A 22,753-nucleotide genomic window follows, 5' to 3' on the forward strand; every position below is an offset into this window, starting at 1 on the left:
CTCAGACAGTTCAGAGACACACGGGATGTTACCCAGCCACCAGGATGACCCACTACACAATGGAAAGTCTGAGTAAGGCTGACCCATGCCTGGGCCAGAACCCCATCCTGCTGCTCCTTCCCCCAGGAAATCGCCTCCTGCTTTGACACCCACCAGAGGTCAGTGCCACATTGTACACACTGGCATAGTACCATGGCCCCAGCTCCTACCTTTTTGGGAGAAAACACTCCCAAGGTGCCACCATCTTCCCTCATGGCCACACCCATCTCGGCCAGCAGGGCTTCCCTGGAAGACAGAGTTGCAGTCAGCACAAACTCAGAGGCTTCCAGGACAAGCCTCACCCTGCCTGACCCACCAACCAACCAGGAACTATCAGCAGTGCCCGGGCAGTGTCCACTGGTGGGTCTGTGCTGACCCAGAGATCAGGGCTTAATCTCCAGTGGCCAAGGCCACAGGTTAGCTGCCTGGGTTAGACAGCACAGATTTGTCCTATGGCTGGAATGCAACCTCCCCCAGGGTTTGGGTTTCCAGGGCTGGAGGCCAGGACTCTCGGGCTCTGCCCCCACCCTGGGCTTCTCACCTCTCCATCCGGATGGCTTCTGTCCGCCGTAGCTTCTCCTCCCACGTCTCATTGAGCTCAGCAATGATCTTCTCTGTTTCCTGGGGAGTGAGGCAAAGCACAGTTGAGATCCCAGGGCGTGCATGCACGTGTGGGGACGCTGTCACAGGATATAGGGGAGCCAGGAAAAGTGACTGCAGAGTGCTAGGGTTCAAACTCCAGACACCTCCCACCCCAGCACGTGAGATTCTAGGAGCTCAAGGTGAACTACAGCAGACATGGTTCTTCCTGCAAACATGCCCCAGAACACAGAGAGCAAAACAAATCCGGAGGGAAGAGAGAGCAAACTCCCCCGGAAGGCACTGGAAAGCAGGTCCCAAACAGAACAGATCTTCCCAGGGTATGGCAGCACGTCTCAATGGCACTGTCCCTGGGTTCCTTCCCACTTATGTCCTAGAGGGCCCAATCCTTCAGGTGGGCCCCCAAGTCTCAAGTAGGTCACCTGTCCCCCACCTTGGAAGCTTTATGCTCCTTGCTTCTTGGTCACCCTATATTACTCCTCACATTAGCCTCTGTCCCTTGCCTCCTTGGTCTCTCGGTGCCATCCCCTCCTCCTACCTCCCCTCCCCCAGGGGTCTGGGCTTTCTGTTCAGGAGAAACACTCAGAGAGAGTATGAGTCTGAAAACACAGAGCTAGCCAAGCCCAGTGCTGGGGACCATGGGACACACAGGAGAGGAAAGACATCCAGCCTAGAAGTGGCTCAGTGTGAGCACCCACCTCCCTGCTCTTAGTGAAGACAGCTCAGCAGAATGCCAGGTAGAGGTGCTGAGACCCCCAGTGGCACCCCAGAGGTGAAGTAAGACACCCCTATCCCAGCCACTGCACAACCCACTGCTCCCTGTATCAGTGCCAGCTCACCCAGTTTCAAGTGCAAACCCTGTGCCCTCCCCTAGCACTCAGGGTCAAGGCTACCCAGAGAGGTTCAAGGACTGTTGAAGGCACAGTTTACTGTCCAGAAGCCTTGTTCATCCTCTGACCCTCATAACAGCCCGATACCTGAATGCACTAGCTAATCTGGCTGCTGTGGGTGGGCGGGCACAGTGTACCAGGATGGCCACATGCCAAAGACTTCCGTGATTCTATTACTCTGTTCCTGGGAAGTGAGGCTGGACACAAGGAGGGGGAGTCCCAGAACTCACGAGCAAGAGTCCTCCCTCACTTCTCTAAGTACCTTGTCCCAAAACCTGGTGCCCATCGCCCACCCACGAGTGCCCTGGACGAGTTGGCCCTCACCTTCAGCCTTTCAATAGCCTCCTCGCTGCCTGGAGCAAACAAGATGCGCTCGTGGAGACTGGACACAGAGGCCGCACGGCTGGACAGGGCTGAGAGCGAAGACGAGGGGCTCATGCCCACCAGGGCATTGGTCACTGTGGAGAGATCGTTAGGGGCTTGGCTTAGCTCAGCCCCACCACAGTTACGGCTACAGTTCTCAAGATCGGACATGTCTAAGGCTTGAAGGGAAGGCGAGAGAGAAAGGAGGAGAGAGGAAGAAGCAGTTGGGGGAAAAGCAAGAGGCAGGGACAGGGAAGGCAAGAACTGGGAAACACAGGCAAGGCACAGCAGCCTGGCCCAGCTGCCCAGGGCAAGCGCATGCGAGGTCTTCTGCTACCCTCATCCCTGCCACTCGCCTGCCTGACCTACAGGCCCCCTCTTTGTCCCTCAGTAGCACCCACACCCTCTGTACTGCATTTCACTCCACGTTCCCTCTGACTCGGGCTGTTTCACAGCTCCTGTACCTGAATCCAAGGCCCACGCCTTGCTAGCCACCTCACAGCACTCCTGTACCAGAGGCCAGGAGCTCACCTAAGCTCACTCAGGCACCCCTCCTCCCTCCAGTCCAATGTTCCTTTTCACTGTCTGTGGATGGGTTGCACTTCTGCTGCAGACCCAGCTGTATTCCCAGTGGACCCAGAAGGGTCCCAAAAACTACCTGGAGAAGGTGCACGGAAAGCACTCCTGAGGGACCCCCTACTCTTCCACCACCCCAGAACTCCATCACCCCTAAAGGTGGGGGTTTGGGCTGTGACACTTGTAGAGGTGCCAGGCCCTTCCCAGTAGAAGCAGACACACAGCAAAGCGGCAGCCAACACAGGACAGCACAGGGCACTGGGGAGGCAAACCCCAAGGATCTGGGCCTCAGATGAAGAGACACTGTGGGGCAGGACTTGGCACAACCATTGCTACGTTCAGCCTCGAGAAACTTCCAGGGACCCAGATGTGGGGATAGCTGGAGCGGGCAGAGGTAAGTCTAGGCCAGAAGCCAGGATAGCATGACTTACTGGACCTCCAAGTTCTCAGGCTCTCAGATAAGACCTTTCTAGGCCCATGAGCGCTCAGGAGTCCAGCCCTAGCCACTTCTGCCTGTGCTCTGCCTCAGTTTCCCACACAGACAGGGATGAACCAGGAATGTGGTTGGGAGGCAGAGGCAATCTCCATGTACCAGCAGGTACTCCGATGGGGGAGGACTGGCTTTACAGCCCTGACGTAGCAGAGGTAGAAGAAGTAGTGGGGTTCTCCCTCCCCACCCGTGCTGCCCTGTGGCCCCCATGGCTGGGACAAAAGCAAGGTACTGAGCAGCAGTGGGGAATACACACATTTGGGTCCTCCAGGCACAGTGTTGGCTATGGGGAAGGCAGGCAGGGGAGGAAGAGACAGAGAAACAGAGCCGTTTGTCTCCCAAGGGTCCATGTACCCACCTCACAGAGTGAATAGCTTAGGATAAAGGAGTCTTCAGTGTACTGACATAGAACCCTCAGAAATCCCAGAAACTGCAACTCGCCCATGAGCTTCCAGGAAACACTCCGTGGCCTGCTTGGACCAGCTCCAAACCCAAACCATGCAATCCATCCAGGTCAAGGCCAGAAAACCTAGCCCTGTCCTTGCCCACCCAGGCCTCCCACCCCAAGGCATTCTGCCCAGAGCCGGAGGAGGGATGTGGCTCAGGGCAACTTCGACACTTCCTGACAACTGTGGCTATAACCAGCAGGGCACGAGTAGGAGGCGGCCCCAGGAGAGAGGGCATGAGGCCCCAAAGATCCCTAAGTCTGAGGCCCCTGCCCTACTCGGGGCAGGCTGGCACGGACACTCACTGTCAGTGATATCGCCAAGACCTTGGGCGTACAGCAGATCTCGCAGCCTGGTCACCTCATCCTTCAGTTCTCGAATCAGCTTGTTGTTAGGGTCCTCATTGATAATGGCGTTGCAGCGGATCTGTTTGGCCCGGTCTGCATATCTGGGCAGCAAAAGAGACGGAGGGATTAAGGGACAGGTCTGCAGAGCAGGCCCAGGGGTGTTCAGAGCTCTGTTGAGCAGCTGGAAAGAACATCTTTGACCTAGGCTAGCAGAATAAGAACTCACCCCACTGCCCTAGGGGATAGCGTCTGGAACCATGGACCAGGGGAAGACCTACAGGTGGGATAGCCCAGCCTGCCTTGTCTACCTCAGCGCAAGAAAATTAAGGTACAGGAACCAAAGGCTCCTACCCCACCCCGAGACCCTGGGACCCGAATCTGATAGTCCAGGGTGGAGAGACCAAATCTAGAAGAGGGATGCAAAATGCATGTGTATGTTAGAATGGCCACACATGTGTGTCACAGACTACTTCTATCCCAGAAGCACATGTAAATGAGCCGTGACACAGGCTCCACTTCCTACAGAAAGTGCATACTCCAGAGAGGCCAAACCTCCCCAACTCAATCAATCAAGCTGCCTTCTGCATCCAGGGTGCCCAGCCCTTAGTCAGGAATCTTGGGAGAGCTATTCAGACCTCATTTGCTAATGGAGTCTTCACTCCCACAGCCAGAAGTATGGCTTTTCCAGACTGGAAAGACAGCCCACAAGATTGAACCTGGCGCTCTGGGACAATTACTGCTGGCCTCTGTGTCCTCGGCGAATGCTGCCTGAAAGAACACCCTTTTGCTGGTGCTTTTAGTTTGAAGCATGGAAGGACATGTTCTTACCCCCAGGACGCCCCGCAGAACGTACCTCAGTGTGCTGAGGGTCTCATCATAGTTGATGTCCGCAGGGCTCAGGGCTGCCACCATGGCTGTCCTTGAGTTGCCGCCTATGGGGATATAACAACCAGTTTGTACACAAGGTCCTCTTAAGGCAGTTACAGGTAGAGAGGATGAAGCCCATGGAGGAAACTGAATTTCTCACTAGCCAGCTCCCAACCATTTCCTCTACAGCAAAGATAAGCCAGGGAGAGTTTTTTTTATTTGTTTTTGGTATTTACTCCAAGATTTTTGGCCAATATCTTCCCACCTATTTTTATCATTTCTACTTAGGATACTGGACTTGATATTTAACATCAGATTCCTAGCTTAGGATACATAATAACCAGAGGAAGAAACAGTGGCTCTCAGACTGCTCCTGGTTTGGGTGTTGGATCCGGAATCCGGTTGGGGACAGTTGGCTCAGCAGTCCTGACAGAGTTCGGTCTACAGGACTACCACGTGTCCGTGCTCTAAGCATGCCTATGCTCTTCCCTGCTTGACCCCAGAGAACTGTGTCCTTTGGACCACATCCCTGAGATGTGGCTCTCCAGTGAGTCTCCTGCAGAGACAGTGAGGGAGAAGGGCTTGGGCACAGACCCCGAGAATGGCTCTATCAGGGGTTCTCCCTGAGACCTTCCTCCAGGACCAAAGCTGGCTGTGAACCTGTGAAGGCCTCCTGCTTAGGTCTCATCTCAGGTGAAGGAATAGACAACCGTGACAACCCTCCTGTCCTCTCACTAGGGACCATCTGCCCCTACATGCTCCCATATAGTCAGGGCTTCCATAACATGTGACGCTGGCCTGAGCTGGATCTCAGTGTAGACAGCTGTGACACACCGAAGAGTCCCACTTAAAATTTAGTTTAACTCAGGGTGTCAGCTTCTCCGGCCAGAATGTATGCACGGAGGACCTGAAGGTTATTGTGGTAAGGATGGGCCCCATGCTATACATTCAACTGTCTTCATCTCTCCAGGATCTCTCCCAACTCAGAACTCAGGCAGCAAGAGGACTAATGTCAGCTCCTGAAGTCCCTGCAGGTGAGCAGGGCTCTCAGAATCAGGGGCTACACTACACCCCTGTTAAACAAAACTTGTCATAAACAAGTTCACTCAGGTAGGTGGACACCAGGACCTGTGTTCTATGGCTCCTAAGGCCATCCTAGGCCCCGAGACTTGCTTTGGTTCACCCACTTTTGCCGCTGTACTGTGAACAGGCTATACTACGAACCAGCTGGCCCTTGTGGGGTTACTTAGGACTTGCCCAGAAAGGGCAAGAGGCCTCGTTGTGACTGAGCAATGTTTCTGTCCCCACAAGGAGATGGGCATAGCCTAGAGTGGAAGTCAGAACCTGGTTGACCAGAGAATTAGTTCATGCTCACCCAGGTTTTCCCGGAGAAGCCATGTCAATACCGAGTCTCGGTAAGGGATGAAGTCTGTCTTCTTCTTTTTCTTGTTCTGTGGGGACACACAAGTTCAACCCTGAGTCTACTGACATGGAAAGGTGTCAAGTACCATGTTCTTAGTGCCTCCCCACACTTCACCCGAACCCTGGGGTGCCACCTCCAGGCAACTCTTGTCTGGGCTGGACTCAAGGCTGTTCTAGCAATCTTTCCGGCTTCTCCTCCCGCCACCCCTCCTGCTATGTCTAGGCCACTCGACTGGACTCAAGCCCAGGAATTCTGACATCGCCAACCATTGGGTCTTCCCCTGCTCTGCCAGGACAGCAACCCCTTCGAGAGGGTGAAAAAGCTTTGCCACTAATGACATTCTCCCAATGTCCACCCAGTCTTTTCCCGTCACTCAGAACTCCCTCCTGTCCTTCAGAAGTCAACTCTGAGCCCCTCCTGTAGTAACTTGCTCCCCCTGCGCCTCCTCCCATCTTGGACATCTTGCACACTCCTGAGCCCGCCTTCTTACAGACACTCCGTGAGTGAGTTAATAAGTTTGTAAATTATGGATACAAGGTTACTGTCCACTTTCTCATAGTTTATGGTGCGTTTGTCTAAGAATTGTTTGTTGAGCACCTGATGTGGCCAGCAGACACAGCCCCTGTCCTCTGGAGCCTCCACTCTAAGGGAAGCACACAGATGCCATCTCAGGGGCTGTTACATTTCCTGGGGTGCAGACACAGCTCATCGCTGTTCTTTAGGATGACCCCTAGGACGAGCGCCACTACCTCACACGGGTGGAAAATTTGAACGTTCTTAAGCCACGCTGCCAACGTGGGTTTCAGAACTGCTGCACTGACGTCTCTGTGAGCAACAGGTAGGAGGGGCACTTTCTGTTTTGCCTTTGGAAACTCAATATGAGAAAAAAAAATTCAGTTTGGTTTTTAAATTTCTAGTTCCTGAGGTTGAACTCTTTGTCATATGTCGTACTTCTTGTTTCCACAGAGTGCACACTTCACTCCTTAGCCACTTCAGCCAAGGAGCCCAGCAGCTCCCCATGGCTCGCGTTTCTCATTCTGTTCCCTGGCCACCCTGTCCAGTCATCTCTGCCTCCTTCCAGAACCACTCTCTGCTTGCTCTCTCTACCATCTCAAGCCTGGATCGCTGCCACACCGGTTTCCTACTCTGCCGACTGTCGTGACAGGTCACCTCCCCCCAATCTCCTTTCATGCCGGAGCGAGGTCTCACTTAGCGCTACCTCCTATTAAATCATAATCTGCCAAAATGTGGACCAAAGACCTCACACCCGTCCTCAGACCGCTGTCATGTCTCGCCATCTACAGCTGCTCCTCTGTAGTTCTGTTCCTCAACCAGAAACTTAAGAACTCACTCCGTTCCTAGAAGTGTCCATCATGGTCCCTCACATAGCTAGTCACTGTTTCCACGAGGTCCTCTACTGTCTCCCTGCTGCCCACTCAGTCCCTCGTGGCTAAACACACCGTTCCTCAAGTAGCTCCTGACAGCACAGGTCGCCAGAGTACTGCACCACTCCACCCAGGTTCCCCACACAGTTCTCACAGTCTACCAGCCACACAACTTTTCCCCTAAAAAGCTTCTGTCCCTCAGAAAGTTCCCTCACAGAACCCCTGGCAGGGCTCTCCATTTTTCAGTCTTTACAATGTTCTTAAGTTACACACACACACACACACACACACACACACACACACACACACACTTTTGGTGGTCAGAAAACAACTCATGGGAGTTGGCCCCCTCTCAGCACATAAGTTCCAGGGATCAAACTCCAGTAGTCATGCTTGGTGGTGAGCACCTCCATGCTCTGAGCCCTTTCCCCTGCCCCCTTCCTTTTTTTGAAGTTATTGTTGGGGATTTTGTCACAGCAACGAGAAAGGAATCAACACACAGACATGTTTCTTTTCCATTTCTTTAAAACCCTTACTCTGTTTCAAAAACCGCTCATAGACTTCTCAGTTTCACAAAATCCACACTCCTGACAACTCCTCACATAACTGCCATGTAGCTCCCCACAATTTCCCAATTTCATCTCCTCTGCTCATAATAATAATACTTCACACCCCCCATAGACAGTTTCTCAAAATCCACATGATTCATCAGTCCCTGCCAGAGTCCATCGCCAAGTGTCTCGGGGCATTCCCCCGAGGTTCCTCACAGTTCCTCAAGCAAATCTCCAGACAGTTCCTCACCACTTTCTGTATCTCTCCACCCAGACGAAGTCTCATTTGCTCTCACTTCCTCACGCTTCCTTGTAGTCTGCCCTGTAGTAGTTTGCAGTCGCCCACACAGTTCCTCGTGTTTCCCCGACATAGCTCCTTGTGTTTCCCTAACACAGCTCCTACCTTCTCACGAGCTTGTTCATATGATTCGACACAGCTCACCTCTCCCATTGTCCCTCAGTGTCTCCCACAGTTCTGTACACACACCGACCCTTCCAACTCCATGCCAAACCCGCTTGCCCCGCTGGCTCAGTCATCAGGTCTTCCGCCCAAGGCCACGTTTCTCTATAAAGCTTTCTATCCATCCAGATTAAAGAATTTCACTTTGGGGTCACCACCGAAGGCCATTTTCCCTGTGTCACGAATCCACCCTAATTTGTAATTACATTTTCAGGTTTCTATTTGTTGTGCCTCTCCGATCATGGAACCAGATTTGTGTTGTTGGTCCCAAGACCTGGCTGCTAGCCCAGGTCCCAGCTCTGAAGTGCACACGTTCACGGTTTCTTCATTCAGTGAATGAATGAGCTGTGGACTTAACTGTTGAGACTAGCATAGTGGGGAGCGGGGTCAAGGGCACCCCACTTCCAACCCCTCTCCCTTGAAGCTAAATACATCAGCTTACCTTATTGGGTCCAGAGTCCTGAAAAAGAAAGAAAAGAACAAGGCTAAGAGCCTGGAGCAAGGCTAGGGTGCGAGGGTAGAGTGGGCAGAGAGGACAGGCTGGCTCCAGAGGCACTAATTGTAGTCAGAAGCCTGAGCTCACGTCAGGCATCTGTCATTCACTGCCCAGACACAGCTGGTCACCCTAAGCTGGTCATGACAGGCAAATCAAAGAGTGTGACCCCCTCGGGCTGTTGTCTCCCAGCAATCTTTGTGTCCTCTTACGAATTCCAGAATAGGATGAAGTCTCTGGAATCCTTCCCTGTGTGTTACACCAAGTGGACACAGTCGGGCACGTCAAACCCAGCTCTCACCTCCAAAGACTGTGGGCTCCCTCTAGAGGGCAGCCTGTACCAGACCAGCAGCAGTCAGAGCTAACCACTGCGCTACCCATGCACAAGGCTACCCAGCCGTCCTAACAAGGATTGCTGTCTTCTTTTTAGGCTTTGTGGCACTCGCGCCATCCCCATCTGGGCTTTCCCTTGAACCCCAGTTACTTCTCTTAAAGATAGAGCCTCAAACGTGTGTGAAAGATGCCCAGCTTCTCCCTGGGGGCAGGCGAAGATTACATCTCTCTAGTCCATCCCACCGGTTTAGCTCCAGAAGCCTGGAGCCAGCTCACCATTTCAGCGAGAGCAGAGATGACCTTTCCCAGGGTGGTCAAAGACTTGTTGATGTTGGCTCCCTCCTGTGTGTAGAGAAAGGTGGTCAGGACGGTAGGTGGCACCTGGAGCCTCTTGATCTAGCGTGATCTCCTGGGGACTGATCTGTGTGGCGCGGGGCTGAGGCTCCTGGCCCTGCAGCTCATCTCTGAGGTCACTAGGCCCAGAGGATTCTGGGACAAGCAGCTGGTCAGAGGTCCAGGGTTCCTGCTCAGCTTCTACGAGCATCCCAGTTAACCTCCTACACGTCCCTACACAGCACATCACAGAGGCCCTTCCCAAACAACAGAGTGTGACACAAGTCAAAGGCAGGGTGTACTCAAAAAAAGCAATAAACAAAACAAAACAAACAAGCAAACAAACAAAGTGCTCCTTCCTGACATGCAAGGCTATTCCCAGAGTGGCTCTGCCCTCAGGACCCAGGCTAGCCAGTTCAGCCCACTGCCACCCTATTGCCTATTCTCTCTGAGATGGGAAGCAGAACGTACTGTGTGAAGGACACTACGAGCTTACTCTCTGGCTGGCGTCTGCCCTCATTTACGAGATCTGGAGTGTGAAGATCTATGCTGTCTACTGAACACCAAAGATTCCGGCCCATGTACCCACCCCACCATCCCTGTTTAGGCTTGTCTTTGGTGGCAGGCAGCCCAACCTTGCTCTGACCCCAAACAGACCTCCTGTCCAGCAGTCCCTGGAGCAGCGCATGCTTAGACACTGGGCCTCTGGGACACTGGGACTCACCGCTCTTTCTGGCCGTGATAGCCTGGCCTTACCTTGAGTCGTGTGCCCTTGGCTCCCGTGGAGTCGGCTCGTTCACTGCCCGCCAGGTCCACCAGGCTGATTTTGCTCACCTGGAATGACAGGTGCATTGAATACAATCTCCTGCTGCAAGCCCCTGAGGTGAGGCTGCGGCAGGGCCATCTTGCCCCTCTGGGGACAGTCTCATGAGCTACTTGAGGAGCTATGGCCACCACACCCTTCCTTGGCATCCTCCCATCTTTCCTTCTTCATCTCTACTCACTGCTTTTTTGATGTTCTATCCCAGTTAGGCACCTCCCCAGAAGATGCACACACCGCCCGTGGCCCTGCCTCCTTGGGTCAGGCTCCATAGGGCAACATAGGAGGTAGGACTCAATTAGGTATTGCCATCCATTTTCAAAGATGCCTCTGGTCATCTGTGCTTGAGTTTAAACCCAGACCCACAAAAGGCCTTAGCTAGTCAGTCACACAACCCCAGGAAGGCACAGCCTCTCCTCACCAGATATTGGACACAAAGGCACCATCTCAGAGAAACCTGGCAGTGAAACCTTGTCCTCTCAAGGAGCCCCCGACTTCTCTGCCTTCCTGAGGCTCTTACTATTTCATGGGGACAGAGTTGGGAGCATCACACCAGGCGCAGGTGTCCCCAACACTGTCAGGGACTGGTGTGGACCCTCCTTGGCTCCTCTACAGAGCTCTTTCCCCAGGACGGAGAGAATGTTTGCACAGGGGTGCCTTCAGGCAAAGGGACATAGAGACCGACGAGAGGCTCAGAACGGCCCTAATATCCATCCAGAAGCCCACGGATCGAATAATTAAGATAAAGGCCCCAGAAAACAGCACCCAGACAATGTTCTGATCCACTGAGCATGCGAAAGTGTTGCTCGCAGGAGGGGCTGGAGTGTGGAATGCCAGAGCTGTGCTCCCTCAGCGTAGGCACTCTGTGCTGAAGAAGACGCTGCCCGCCACATGTCCTGTTCCCAGTATGGTCCCCATCTCTCCAGGGAGACGGAGAGACTCTGTCCTGCTAGCCTATATCAGGGGGAGCTCATAAACACCACTGACACCTTCCACTCTTAGCCCAACTACGGTTACCACGCTAGGTGGAACCCACGCCCCCAGACCACGCCACATGCTCACTTTCTCTGTGGTGATGTTGGTCTCCGCATCATGGCGCTTCTGGGTGAAGATGATGTTGAAGACGGCGTGAGAACGGCTGCTGGTCTCATTCATGTTTGTGGCCGCCACAGTCCTGGGAGCAGGAAGCTGCTTGAGGTTATCTGTCCCTTACCCAGAGGTCAGGCATGAGCGTCACCAGAGGTACAGTGTGCTCACCTAGGTCACTGCCTGGCAGAACTCAAGCCTGGCTTCTACCTGTTAGTCAATTGTAGAGGTGCTCGACCCTCAGATGCTGTCATTTATGTTGGGGGTACAGTGTCTCAGATGCTTCCTGCTACTGGGGATCAGTATCACCCAACTGGACAGAAGTCCTCACAGGTGTTGGTGTGGCAACGCCTTTCAGAAGGGAAAGTATCCATCAACCACCTCAGTGTCCCTCCAGCCTCTGGGGAGCCCAAAGAGTGTCCCATGTCCTCAGTAGCCAAAGACCACAGAAGGTTACAAGGGCCAACCATGTGGCTCTTTATGGTAAAGAGCCGAGACTGCCTGACACAGGTGGGGGTTGGTCCCAACACTGCCCCAGCTTTCCAAGAACCTCACAGAATCTCCCAAGATGGAGTTCACAGCAACAGCTTGGAACTCACCTCTGGTATGCAAAGGCCTTACATGCACTGAGGGACTTTATTATGAACAACCCTGAGGAGCTGTTAGAGGTAGTTCAGGATACACACTTGCACACCTGTGCTCAAGCGTGCACACACACACACACACACACACACACACACACAGATACACACTACCTCAGGAGCTGAAGGCAGTCACCTGAGCAACCCAGGACAACTAATGTGCATCGGTAGGATCATCATAGTGACCAGTGTCTCAGGCTAAAGGGGGTGGGTAGATTGCTTATGGCCACCATGATGACCCTCACAGTTTCTAGACCTAGGCCTGACCTTGAGCACAAAGACCACCTCAGGGATATTGGTGTTGCCAGAGCCCTGTGGTTAGAGGTGACAGAGCCACACAGCCCATATGCTCAGCCCAGAAGCAGCCCTCATGCAGGAGGGAGCCAAGGCCTCTCTCAGGCTGATGAGTCCTGGGAGCATAAGATCTTTTATCTTCTTGGAAGCCACCACACTGATTTATCATGAGGTGAAGCCAGTAGTGCTCCAAGGACCAGGCCAGAGGTAAGAGTGTGGTCAAGGAGGACAAGTCATCCTCATACCTGGCCTTGTTCCCTGAGTCCATGAGGTCCTGGATGTCATTGTAGGAGGTCACAGCCAGCTTGGAGAGGTCCTCCACATAAGGCCCCAGCAGAGGGTGCTCCCTCACACGCAGGTTGCCTTTGTTCTTGGGGTTCAGGAGGTCGCGGACTCGCTCACAGTAAATCTCCATGTAGCTGACCTGCAGAGCAACACCATCAAGACCCCGAGTGAGGCTGAGCTGTGCCGTCAGTCAGGACCCCCAAAGGGAGGCCGGGCTGCACTGTCAGAGCCCTATGGCAGGGCCTGTGGCAGAGTAGACGGATGATTTCTGGGTAGGGCACACAGGGGATCCAGCCTGTGGCCTCTGTGTGAGTGTGGCGTCAGCCTACCTCTAGCTGTTCAGTCTTCCTTCCATGTAACTGACCTACAGGATCAAGCTACATCCTTGGGGACCCCAAGGCAAGACAGTGTGATGGGCAGGGCACACAAAGGACACTCAGCCAGGGTCAACCTTCTTCCATTTGCCCAGTCCTCTCCCACTCAGAGCCATCTTGAGACATATATGCTAGTCAGCCACATAGCATAAGCCCCTGTGGTTACCCTGAGGCTACCTCAGCCACAGCATAGCCTAGGCTTTGTGGCTCTGTGGTGTCTGTCCCTGTACTGGGTGGAATAAGAGGCTATGCCATTAACACCTTCCAGGGGTCAACTTCCCATCACCCCTAAGCTCTGAGTTACCAAGTCCCACGTGGGCATGTGGACAGTCATCCTGGGGATGAGTGACAGGAATAGATGCTCATTTCAGGTCAGAAGAGCATTGCCAGCCACACCTAGAACTCCCCAGATCTACACTAGGAAACAGACAGCAGGCAGGGAGTCCTACCTCCACAGAATAGGACATGTTGTCGTTGGTCGTGTCATTGATTCGAGAGAAGAGGTCTTCACAGAGCTTCAAAGATGGAGGAAAACACGTTAACTGGGGGCTGGTGACCCAGAGCCCTGTCCCTCATGGTGCTGTGGGTCCCTTGTACCCAGGCAGGGTGCTGCGTGGCAAGACTCCCTTGGTCCCTCCAAAATCACATTCCAACGTAAAGGCCTGAACCCAAGCAACCAGTCTTCTTACTCTAGTGTTTCCTGGTTAATATCTACCCTTGCTTAGATTATCTGTTTGCAACCCTGTCCTCATCTGCATAGAGGGCGGGGTCACCGATCCTTGGCTGACCCAGCATTCTTCCTTCTCTGACCAGGACAAGTGCTGGCCCAGACTCTGAGATCTTCTATCCGGGAGGAGACAAGGGCTGGGAAAGATCAGACTTTTAGTGGCTTCTAAGAAGCCATCTGTATCTTAAGAATGTAGTCACACCTTAGGCCACCAGCCATCTGCCCCTGTCCTCACAACCCCCATAGAGAACATCTCTCTAGCCAGTGCCCTATCTTGTTGTGTATGCCCCCAATGGGTACCTTCAAAAGCTGACCACCTTCTGCAGCCCATGCCAGGCCATTCTAACTCCCTCCTAGCCCACTCCTTCCTCCTCTCAGGCCACCTCCCACTCTCCTTTCTAGGCCCCAACCATGCCTGTGGGATGATGCCTTGCTGGTCCTTCTCTTGTTTGCCCATCATGGTGTAGGACTTGCCAGCCCCTGTCTGTCCATAGGCAAAGATGCACACGTTGTAGCCCTCAAAGGCATGCTGTAGCATCTCCTCCCCAATGTCCCTGTAGACCTGCTTCTGAGAGGCATAGTTGATGTCCTCGGGCTGCAGAGAGAAGAGATGTAGCTTAGGAGAGTGTGGGCTCTGAAACTGTGCCTAAGTCCTCAGAGACCAAATTGGGACAAGGCTTGAGGTGAAAAGCTGTGCTTCAGTACATACTAATCCTGACTGGGGGTAGATTCCTGAGGGGTCCTCTGAGTCACAAATGAGAGACAGGGGGTGGCTGGGTAGTGGAGGGGGGCAGGACAAAGAGATCACAGCAGAGTAAGCGGTATGTGTGAAAATCCAGAGGTAAGAGCTCAACCCAGCCAGTTCATGTAACAGTGGTGGGTTTGGCAATAACTAAATGGGATGGCCTATGGCATCAGGACAGAGGATTCCCCAGGCAGCATGGTCAAGCCAAAGGGTATAACTGTGAGGAAGGACTGGACGGGGAGCAGTGCTGGGGAATTCTGGGACCACATTCAGAGAGACAAAGGCCAGGGAGATTGATGGAATGGACTGCATGTTTCCAGAAGGATCCAGGAAGAGGTGGAACATGGACAGGGCTTGATGTGGACTGGATGTGGGGGCTGGGGAGGGAGGTGCCCAGAGTCCACATCTCTCAGTTTTTGGGGATGCTGGAGCTTACAGACAGGGCTCAGCTTTGGGATGTCTGAGTTTGGAAAGGGGAGAAGACACAGCTGTGATGCTGGGGCTGTGAGCAAAAGGATCTGGTCTTAATAGGTTGATGGTCAACTCAGAGTGATCCTCCAGGTGAATAGGGTAGAGCCTTCATCCCACTTATAGGGGAACGTGAAGCTTAGGGAGGTCTTGAGACCTGGGCAGGGCTAGCTTTCACAATGCCATCCTGCCTCTCCCCAGACGCAGCTCACCGAGGTATGTGACCAGTAGGAGTAATCGAAGCTGAAGCTCTTGGGTGTCTCCTTGGGCTGTTTGGGGTTGACAATGGCTGCAAGGGACACAGATAATAATGCTGGTTAATTCTATGCAATGAAATCCCAACCATCCAAGACTGCACCCTGATCGTCAGAGGGCCCCAGGCAAGTCAGGCCCACAAACTAAATGGGACCAGATATCCACTTGCAGGCACACAGGAGTCTTTGCCCCTCTTTTTGGGATAGACTCACAGATGCCAAAGGGCACCACCAGGCCATATCTGTTTTCTGGTGACAGTCATGTACAGGCTCCAGCCTCCCTAGTTTGGGGTTCTACAGCCTACTGGTCTACCTGCCCTGCCTGGCACACATGTACCTCCAAAGTAGTTAAAGTCTAAGGCACCCTGTGCCATTCCAAGTCCTATCTCTTATAGGCAATCTTTTTTTTAAAGATTTATTTATTTATTATATATAAGTACACTGTAGCTGTCTTCAGATACACCAGAAGAGGGCATCGGATCTCTTTACAGATGGTTGTGAGCCACCATGTGGTTGCTGGGAATTGAACTCAGGACCTCTGGAAGAGTAGTCAGGTGCTCTTAACTGCTGAGCCATCTCTCCAGCCCCTCTTATAGGCAATCTTATGCCTACACAGTTCATCTGTACATTTATGGGGGGCATGTGCACTATCCTACAGATGGGGTGCTCATTGACAAGCATATCGCAATCTTTTCCTCTCCTGCTGTAAGACAGTGTGTATCTTCTAGCCTTGTTGTTACAACCCAGGGCCTGCCCCTGACTTGTTCCTCTTGAGGTATCATAGTGTCTGCTTCCTCCTCCCTCCTCACAGAGTCCCCAGCCCAATTCTAGGGACCTCGATGGCTAGAGCAGCATCTTAGTCCCACAGCACCTGTGTGTCCTCCACGGCCATGGGAAGGGACTTGGTTCCCACTCCCTGAGGTTGTGTTCCCCAGACTGTCACAAACATAATGCCTGTGTTGATGCAGACTTGAGGACACCAGGCCAGATGTACACCCTGCTCTGCGGTCTCACATCCATAAAGGACATAGCCCAATTAGAGTCACCATCATGTATGGAAAGCAAAACTCTCCACCCCCACCCCTAGGACTTGTCAACTTGGGACCAATTTTTCTTAGTGAGAATCACAATATAACCCTTAGAATACCCTGGTACACCCCACCAGCCTGCATCCAAGATGACTTCCTGACGTATGGGGAGGGACAAGATGACTTTTCTGAGTGATGACTGAAGTGTTCTCCCAAACCTGTACTGACTTCAAAGCGAACTCCCTGGTGTGTCAAGGTGACTTTTCTAGGAGATGGGAGTCATTGCAAAAGGAGTTTATTCAAGGGATGTCATCAGAGTGGACCCTGCTCTAGTATGACTCATAGCCTTACAAAAGGGGATAATTTGGAGACACACACATGCAGGAAGGACATTGCATCCTGTAACAATGAAGGTGGAAATCCAGTTGAGACCTCTAAAACACCAAAGCCATCAGTACTCTGGGAGCTCAGAGGGGACCTGGAGGAAAGATCCTCCCTCCCAGCCTCAGGAGGTCTCATCCCAGACTTATACTTGGACTTCAGCCTGCGGACTGGCTGTGTTGTACATTCCTGAAGTTAAACTGCCCTTCCACAATTTGTCATGGCAGCTCTGGGAAGCCGAACACCCCTCTGGTCATGCAATCCTCTGCCACTGTAACAAGCTCAATGGCTGCCAAGGCTCTCAGCAAGCATCTGGTCCAAACATCACTGGAAGCCATCTCTCCTCAGAACTAGACCCTAGACTAGAGTTCTTCCAAGCCTAGGGCCTTTGGAAGGCCAGTGAGAGAACATAGTGACTGGCCATTTATACCATGACTGCCTTGAGAAGACAGGAGAGTTAGCTGACCTACTTTCATGTCTTTCTGTGATACAGGAAGAGTGGCTTCAACATAGCCAGAACCCAAGCACAGATGAGGCCGGTGGCATGGAAACAATCTTAGTGCCTTCCTCAGTACAGCCTGAGCTGGACCTCTGAGACCCTGAGGAGGAAGCTAGGACAACATTGTCCCACCCTCTATCTGGTCAATTCGCTTACCCCGTGGACTGCGGGTCAGGGCCTCTATGTAATCCCAAATTCCCTGCCCTGGCCCCATCCTCACTCTTGAACAGGCCTGAGTTCTGACTTCTATGCTCCAACCTCCCCATCCTTCCTGACTCTGATGGGGTCTTGGTATTGGGGTCATCACAATACCCCATATGGACCCTAAGCTCCCTGAACTGAGGCCCTCCTAGGACATAGGAGGGGTGCAAGCTCAGTGGAGATGGGGCAGCAGGCAATTAATTGGGAGGAAAGGTCTTCGTTTCAAGCTAGAAAGGAAGCGTCCACTGTGGGGCCCACCTGGCACAGAACTCTGGACTTAGGCCCTATTTGCTCCTGCTCCCCACAACCTGTCTCCCCGATCCTGCAGTCTGTATTAATGGAAATACCTTCAGTCACTACAAATACTCTTGAGAAGGAAGATTTTTCCCACAGTTCACTCAGCCCAGAAGGCCTGGATAACCAGGCTGTCCAACCACAGCCCCCAGCCCAACCTTCAGAGGCCTGTTTTGTGCCAACGACCCCTCCCCCAACAGTCCATTTCTCATAGAAGCAGAGCGCATTAGGCCAGAAAGCAGCAGGCTCTCCTGGGGAACCAGAAGCCAGTACCCTAGACCAGCTCATTAACGGCTCCATCCCTTCAACCCCTTACCAGGGCTGGGCCCCTGGGATCCAGGTTCTTTCAAGAGAAGCTGCACAATGCAAGGCCTGTGGGGCCTGCACAGGGATGGCCACCCGGTAGGGAGGACAAAAGTGGGGGGTGGGGCAGTGTGCAGAGTGGAGAGGGAAAGAAATTAATTGGGCACTTTTCTCAGAATCAGAATGTTCCCCTGCAACCAGGAGAACAGCAGAGAGGGAAGTGTGTGCTGAGCCAGTTGCCTCCTGAGCCCAGAGGTTTCTCTGTGTGGCTAGAGGGTTCAGAAGTGACCTGGATTGGGACTCTGAGGATTACCCAACATCAAGTACTCCTTTGCATAGATCAGGAAACTGAGGCCTAAAGAGATGACCCATCAAGGTCAGTCCCAAGTAAGCCAAGAGCACAGTGGAGTCTCTCCCTCCCTGGCTTTTTTACCCTTAGCTCTCCTGGAATTCAGTTCAGGGCACATCCTGAGATGATTCTTTAAAGAAGCCCAGGGACCTGTCATCAGCCTGCCCTGAGGCCCTGCACAGGGACACAGCTGACCCAGAGCCCACACCGTCTCCATGTCCTCTGAGTATAAAGTATAACTTAAGGAGAGCAAAGCCCAAGGCGTAGCCTGCCCCATTGTATAGTGAGGATACGGAGCGTAAATAAACCCCACGAACTCCACTGACTGGCCCAGGCTGGCTGTGTCAGCGGCAGACGGATGTACCGATGATGTGACTGCTAGCTCCGGAACGTTCAGACAAAGAGCGTTATTTACCCAGATGACAATTACAGAATAGCTAAAGGTTCCTGGGCATTCATATCGATCCCAAAGTCCTCCTCCTCCTTCAGTGGGCCCAGTGGCCACCCAAGGAAGCAGACAGGGATGCATGTGAGGCCCACAACTCCAGCAGCCACCTGCGAGCTAGGAAATGATAGAGCAGGTGTTTGCACAGGTGCTAAACACCACATGAGTTCTGTCATCATCTGACACCCTGAGAAGGGACCACATAGGTAGCTGTTGGTGCCAACCATTGGGTACAGTCTGTACTAGCAGAAGCTTGTGGAAGACAGTGGACAGAACCCACACGAGACCCAGGCTCACATGACCACCAAGCCCAGACAACCCTGAACAGAGGTGATGACAAGTTCTTATCCTAAAACTTAAGCTTTTTTTTTTTAGATGTCAGAGATAGCTTGTTTTATTAGTATTATTTTCCACTGATCCAGTAACTAAAACACTTCGAAAAGGTAGATGGTGCCAGTTATTTGCCCTGGTACCTTTGGGTCCAGGAAGTTCATCATGGTGTGCAAAGGGCTTCCAAGGTTGTTTGTGCTTTTTTCCATAAATTGATATATAGATAGATAGATAGATAGATAGATAGATAGATAGATAGATAGATATAGATATAGATATCCTCAGCCAAATATTCAGATTCTCCTAATTTTTAATTGCTTTTGTTTGCCATGGTCCTATAGTTCTCAAGCAAGTTACAGTAGCATTTAAGGTCTTCCAATAGAAGGAATGGTAAAAAGGAAACAAAATGCATTGAGCAAGGGAAGCACAATCAATAGCCAATGGCCTGCTTGCTTTTTAAGGTAGACTGTCATCAGCAAAGTTTACTCAAACACTGGGCCACTGGCAGAGGACCCAAGAGAGCGCAGCCAACCTAGGGAGTCAGAAGCAAGGCTAACAGCTCCCCTAGTGGAGGAGTGGAGGGACTGCCTCAGCAGATGGCCCTGCTGAATCTGGGTGTGGTTGTCAGATCTGGAAAACCCAGAGAGCCTCCCACTGTGATGGGCCCACCTCTCCGCCTGTCAATCACATCTCATTAGGAAATCTTCCCCATAAAACAATGATCAGACAAACGCTTCAGAGACTGTCCTACCCTCAAATAAAATCCTGATGTTTATAGGACCTTTGGGGGCAGGTCTATCTATGTCCCCAGCATTATGTAAGGGCTATCCCCTGGTTTACTGCTTCATTCTTCCCAAGATTAGACCACACCTCCCACTTGTCAGAGTCTGACATGACCAAATGAGAAACATAGCAAAGAACAAAGTGGGCAGCTGGAACCCAACAGCTATGACCATACTCAAAGTTAAATAGTGTTGACTTCCACCCCACCCCCTAATTCATATTTCTAAAACATCAAGGTGTGGTCTTTCTTTGGAAACTGCCATCACTATGATACCCAAACTGGGCTTAAGCTAGTCTCAGGTGATACTCCCGCCTCAGCCTCCCAAGTAGCCAAGACTGTAGGCTTGAAAGCAAGATGGTAAAGACCATGATTAAAGTGGAGGCAGACTGAACTAAGTTATGCCTTAAGTCCCTGTAAAGAGGCCACCCGAGGACACAAAGCTGCATCCAGGTACGGTGGCATGTGCCTGAGTCTCAGGCCAACCTGGAATTACAATATTTAAAATTGAGGTGATAGTTTAAGGACAGCCTGGGCTACATAAAATTGAGGTGATAGTTCAAGGACAGCCTGGGCTACAGTGTGAATATTTATCCAGTTTAAGAGATAGTCTGAGACTCCATCTCTAATCGTGAACACAGGGACACAGAGAGCGGGGAGGCCACTCGTGACAATGTGGGCAGAAGTGAGAGCAATGTGGCCAGGAGCTCAGCCAGACAACAACCTCCAGACACTTGGGAGAGGCAGAAAGCATGGTGCCCTGAACGGAGGGGAAGCACCCTGCCCACACCTTGATCTTGAATGTCTGGCTTCCAGAACCCGAGAACAAATTTCTGTTTCCACAATCCCTCCTCTGTGGTCATGTTATGGTGAGCCCTGGGACTCCCATACACCACCTGGATGAAGGCTCAGGACTTTCAGATCTAGTCTAGGTTGGCTCTTGGGTCTGACTAGTAGGCATGGTCCTGTGTGACCAGCAGTTGACGGTGTAGCCATCATGGCCAGTACTTACTGGTGGTGCTTCCAGACATCTGAATGATGCACTTGGAGTCGCGGCTCATTTCCCGGGAGTTGAAGGGGCGGACGCGCACCGCCACCTTCACAGAGGCCCCAGCCATTTCTGTGGAGTTGGGGGTCAGTCAGCAGCTGCAGTTGCCCCAGAGAGGGCAGAGTCACCTGTTGCAGAGAAAGGGAAACACAGATTAGGAGCAATACTCAAAGAGGCCAGACCAGGGTGCTGGCTGTACCCTTCTCCACTCTCTTCAACCTCCTCCAGTGACGGTGTGGTGACCAACCAACAGGACACAGAACTGGAAGCAGGCAGCTACAAGTGATTTTAACAGCACAGAGCTAAGCCAAGCATAAGGGGCCCAGCAGCGCCAGGACAAGAAAGTGAAGAACCCTCCAGTGAAGAACACTGTCTTCCCTCTCCTAGCAGCTGTCACTTGAAAATGGCTTCTTGGTTATGAATGGGACTCTGTGCCCTCTTCGCCTTCTCGGTGCTGGCTTTTTTTGTTTTTGTTTTTGTTTTTTGTTTGTTTGTTTTTGTTTTTGTTTTGTTTTGTTTTGGTCTTGGTTAAACTTGAGCAGATTTTGAACATGAGTAACACTGGGTATATCAACCACACTACAGGGCAAGCTGCACACTTAGGAATAGTTGACAACACAAAACAGACTATGTTATTGGTTTTTGTTATTTTTTTCCTTTGGGAGTGGGGCGTTGAGTGTGTGTGTGTGTAAGTGTGTGTGTGTGTGTGTGTGTGTGTGTGTGTGTCTGTATGTGTTTCTTGTTTGTTTGTTTTAATTTAATTGTATCTTTTTACTTACTCACTTTACATCCCCCTTCCCCCTCCCCTTCTCCTCTGAGCGAGTGCCTCCCCCCAGGCATGCTCTCCACCCTGTGTTTGTTTTTAAGAGAAAGAGTACAAGTTGGTATAAATAGGGAGAGAGCTGGGAGAAGCTGGGGAAGGAGAAAGAATATGACCCAAATACATTGCATAGAAAAATTTAAACTGAATTAAAAGGAGAAGGGAGTGGGGATCTTTAACCTGCAGTGTTCCTCAGGCAAGGGTTAAAAATGGACGAGTCTCAGTCTGGACCTGCTCCTGCCTTTCTCTGGCTATATGATTCACCCTGGGCTGGAGGTGAGTCTGATGTAGAAATGGTTGAAGCCAATGACCCTGTACGTAACCTGGAACTGGGGCTTGAACTGGGGCTCGATGGACCGCTCCCCCAGTAAGCAGCTCCTTCAGGGGCTGCAGGAGAGGGACAGATCTCCCTACCACTGAGTGGACAAATCCACATAGAATGAAAATTGGTGGGAACAGGACTTCAGCTCACTCCTTCATGCCAGCCCCTGCAGCCCCAGGCACAGGGCCAGCCACTCTTTGATGCCACCTTCGGCAAGTCTATGCATGGGCACCCAAGAAGGGCAGATGGACCGTGTTTCCCTGTGTTGGCATCCTACCTAGGGAGGAAGGTGGGCACAGGCAAGCCTGTGAAGCCCCTAGGCCTCCTGTACACCAGAGCACACCTCGTGCTCTTCAAGGAGGCCTCCTGTGATCGAATAACCCCAGGCCCACAAATAGGAAATCATTAGAGAGGAAGAAAATGTTTATGAGAACAGATGACGTATTAATGCCTTTCATTCTCCTCAAATTTAGTTGCACAGATGCTCAATTCCTGTGACCCAGATATTCCAACAGGATTTTCAGTGAAATCTGGCAAGACTTTTAGAAAACCCGAGGACAAAGAACTGGCCACACCCCGCCCCCAGCCGTCACATATGCTATGAAGCTGTGCTCATTTCAAGACGGGCCATGGCGTCTGCTCTAGTTTTATTTCTGTGGCTG

At 52.1% G+C, this 22,753-nt stretch overlaps 1 protein-coding gene across 16 annotated transcripts in view; it reads right to left on the bottom strand.

The window, feature by feature from the left end:
* Positions 1 to 22,753, bottom strand: part of Kif1a (kinesin family member 1A) — an 84,315-nt gene that overhangs the window by 45,483 nt on the left and 16,079 nt on the right. For 10 of the 16 annotated variants that reach the window (NM_001408926.1, XM_087566956.1, XM_087566955.1 and 7 more), the window contains 16 exon segments: positions 210 to 285; positions 581 to 660; positions 1,854 to 1,987; positions 3,215 to 3,241; positions 3,710 to 3,852; positions 4,605 to 4,683; positions 5,994 to 6,069; positions 8,880 to 8,897; positions 9,540 to 9,605; positions 10,353 to 10,430; positions 11,479 to 11,590; positions 12,683 to 12,861; positions 13,546 to 13,611; positions 14,239 to 14,418; positions 15,249 to 15,325; positions 20,914 to 21,077. In NM_001408926.1, the coding sequence (NP_001395855.1) occupies positions 210 to 285; positions 581 to 660; positions 1,854 to 1,987; positions 3,215 to 3,241; positions 3,710 to 3,852; positions 4,605 to 4,683; positions 5,994 to 6,069; positions 8,880 to 8,897; positions 9,540 to 9,605; positions 10,353 to 10,430; positions 11,479 to 11,590; positions 12,683 to 12,861; positions 13,546 to 13,611; positions 14,239 to 14,418; positions 15,249 to 15,325; positions 20,914 to 21,019 (1,497 nt within the window). In that variant the 5' untranslated portion in view covers positions 21,020 to 21,077. 16 annotated transcript variants of the gene reach the window in all.

This window comes from Rattus norvegicus, chromosome 9 (genome assembly GCF_021556685.1).
Source record: "Rattus norvegicus strain SHRSP/BbbUtx chromosome 9, alternate assembly SHRSP_T2T, whole genome shotgun sequence".
Classification (NCBI taxonomy): domain Eukaryota; kingdom Metazoa; phylum Chordata; class Mammalia; order Rodentia; family Muridae; genus Rattus; species Rattus norvegicus.